We start from the raw sequence: 3,133 nt of genomic DNA, 5'->3' as shown, positions 1-3,133 counted from the left end.
AAAGAGAGAGAGAGAGAGAGACAGAAAGCAAGAAATAACCCCTCCAGAGGGGATGGCCATACTGCAATCCTTTCTCCTCCATTCTCCTCTTGAGATTTTGAGCATGCATGCACATACACCCAGCATGAGTGTCAAGGCATCAGGTCTGGGACTCAGACTGTAATCAGCCATGTGGTAATCCAACAACATAACCATTACACCACCTGCTTTCCATACATTATGTAAATTCTTAGTCAGTCTGGCCTATTTAGACTGTATATGTCATTATGTCTGACATTCTTCTAAATCTTATGCAGACTGTACATCTATTAAAACATCGTGTCATTTATTTTCTTCTTAAGTTTATATATACACTCTTTTACACATATACATGCATATATATGCTCAGATAAGATTTTAAAAAGTTTGTGTAACTGGAAGTAAAATATGAGTTTAGTATTTGCAAAACATTTTTGAAATCCATACAGTATTTTAAATAGCATTCATTTTCCATGAATTTTTTTTTTTTTGGAGAGTTTTTAGCTATAGGGCATGTGCGCTCACCAGACAGACAGAGAGAGACAGAGAGACAGAAAGAGAGAAATCACCCCCCAGGTGGGATGGCCACCCCACAATCCCTTCTCCTTCATCCTCCTCTCAGGATCTTGGGCACACACGCACACAAGCTTGACCACTGGGAGTTTAAGCCACCGGGTCTGGGACTCGAACCACGGTCGACTACGTGGGAGTCCAGAGACATAGCCATTATGCTAACTGCTGATCCCTTCCATGAATGTTTTATAGATCTATTCCTGTGTTATATATGTTGGTATTGACTTTATTTGTTTACTAGGGCTGCCTTAAAAATCACTACAGATTAAATGTTTTAAACAGTAGAAATGCATTGTTTAGGGAACAGCAAGTGGCATAGTGGTTAAGGCATTGTAATCCCACATGGCCAACTGCAGTTCAAGTCTGAACTTGGCTGCTTAAAAATCATGCCAAGTGCTTGTACATAACGCCAAAAATCTTGACAGGAGAACAGGGAAGAAAGGATTGCAGCATGGCTATACCCCTGGGGACCCGGGAACTGATTTTTCACTTTCCTTCTGTCTAAACATATATCTTTCCAGTGAGCATATGTGTACTATGGGGAGGGGAGAGAAGAAGGAAAATAAAAATAAAAAGAAATGCATTTTTTTTTGTTTTTGTTTTTGGTTTTTGAGAGACTTTTGCTATATGGCATGTCCGCTTACCACAGAAACAGAGACTGAGAAATCACCTCCTAGGGCGAATGGCTATGCCATAATCCCTTTTCCTTCAGTCTCCTCTCAGGATTTTGAACACACATGCACATATGTCTGGCATGTGTTTTAAGCAGCAGTGTCTGTACTCGAACCATGGTTGACTACATGGGAGTCCATGGGAATGAGGACTAATATGGAAGATATCTCACTAAGTGAATCCAGTCAGACTATGAAAGAGAGAGTCAAGACATTTAAGGAACAAGTTATCGAACTCAAATCAGGTTCACTCGTCCAAGGGCTATGATAACAAACCATAGGCACATGATGTGATGAAGGAAAGTATAGCTTTATTGCAAAGTACAAAGCAAGGAGAGAGGGCAGCTCATGCTGAAAAGACCCAGTCTCCCCAAGATGTTCCCCACATGCGTTTTTAAGGGCAAAAATTAAGGGCAGAGGTCCTACGTGCATGATCAGTTTAATGATTGGTTCAAGAGGGCATGATCATCTCATGGGCATTATTGATTGCTGAGTCCTTAGATAATCAAATTTCTCTTCAGGTGTCTGGAGCCATTCAGCCTGTAGTCTTTGAGCTCACAACCTGTAGTTTCCAGCCTATAAAACATCTTACATATTGAAATGAAAACCTTATCTTTCCTTTAAGTGATAGTTTTAGAGGTCAAATGGCCCTTATTTATGGTCCATGTTGGCCATTATCATAACCAAAGCCTGAAGACTTACTTCTTACTCTGGGCCATTATAATGTAAATGGACCTTATATTTCAAGGACTTTAGAAAATACATTAGGGGGCCCTTGCTTGGTTTCACCTAGAGAGACATTCAAAGATTCAGACTCAAGAAATACAAAGGACCCAAAATAAGATCAACCCAAGAAGATCTTTTCCAACACATATTATATCCAGAATGACCAAAGTCACAGACAAATACTATATACTCAGACTGGCAAAAGAGAAATGTCAAGTTACCTACAAAGGATATCCCATCAGGCTAACAGTGGACCTCTCATTGGAAATGATACGATGAAGGAAAGAATGGGAAAATATATTCGAAGTATTGAGTGAAAAACAATTTCAACCAAGAATACTATGTCCAGCAAGTTTATCCTTCATATGAGAAGAGAAGACAAGAACATTCTCAGATAAACAAAACCTGAAAGAATTTACCAATGCCAGACCAGCTCTCCAAGAAGTTCTGAAGGGAGTGCTATCCCAGGAAAACTAAAGTCAGACACACAGAAATAAGTGCTCTAGAACAGCTAAGAAAATGACCAGCTTAAATGTAGAGCAAAGTCCAGAGTTAAATGTTATCTTTCAGAATTTAAGTGGAAAGCTGGGACCACAGTAGAAGATAAAGTACATGAGTTTGAACTGGTGAAATAGAATTTTATGAGTTTTGACTAAAACATTACTGACCTTCTATGCTTTGTTTTCCAGTGTTAAGGAGTTTTGTCTTCTTTCAACTTGTGGACAAGTCCGTATACCTACTATTCAAACAGAATCCTAACCTGTTTTCTGGCTTTAAGTATGAAGCAAAGTTCTCTTAACATTTTTTTTTGTTTTGTTTTATTAAAGCTAAAACTGCATTTCTTGAAATTAAAAAAAAGTATTTAAAAAATACCTATTCTATAACCACAGTAGGCTATATGGATTCAGCTATGTGTTATTTTATAGTATATCCATTCTACCCACAGAGTTTCATGCCTAAAGAAAACTTTTGTTCACAGATATGTATATACCAGCTGAACTTACTATAGAAGTATTTAGATTAAGTAAGATATTTTATGAATCAATACAATGTGGGAAAGAATAAAGAAATGGAAAGCATAGGGGAAAATGTGTATATATATATATATTTATATATATATATACACACATACATATATATACACA

General features: G+C 37.6%; 1 protein-coding gene across 1 annotated transcript in view; it reads right to left on the bottom strand.

The window, feature by feature from the left end:
• Nucleotides 1-1,448: 1,448 nt before the first annotated feature.
• The window catches only part of LOC102499928 (olfactory receptor 5T3-like), a 4,156-nt gene continuing 2,471 nt past the window's right edge, over nt 1,449-3,133 (bottom strand). The window contains exon 2 of the mRNA XM_006156267.1: nt 1,449-1,509. Within this exon, the coding sequence (XP_006156329.1) occupies nt 1,449-1,509 (61 nt within the window). The remainder of the gene's footprint in view (nt 1,510-3,133) is intronic.

The sequence above is a fragment of the Tupaia chinensis genome, unplaced genomic scaffold, assembly GCF_000334495.1.
Source record: "Tupaia chinensis unplaced genomic scaffold, TupChi_1.0 Scaffold000486_1, whole genome shotgun sequence".
NCBI classification, from domain to species: Eukaryota; Metazoa; Chordata; class Mammalia; order Scandentia; family Tupaiidae; genus Tupaia; species Tupaia belangeri.
This window is presented reverse-complemented; position numbering and strand designations above follow the sequence as displayed.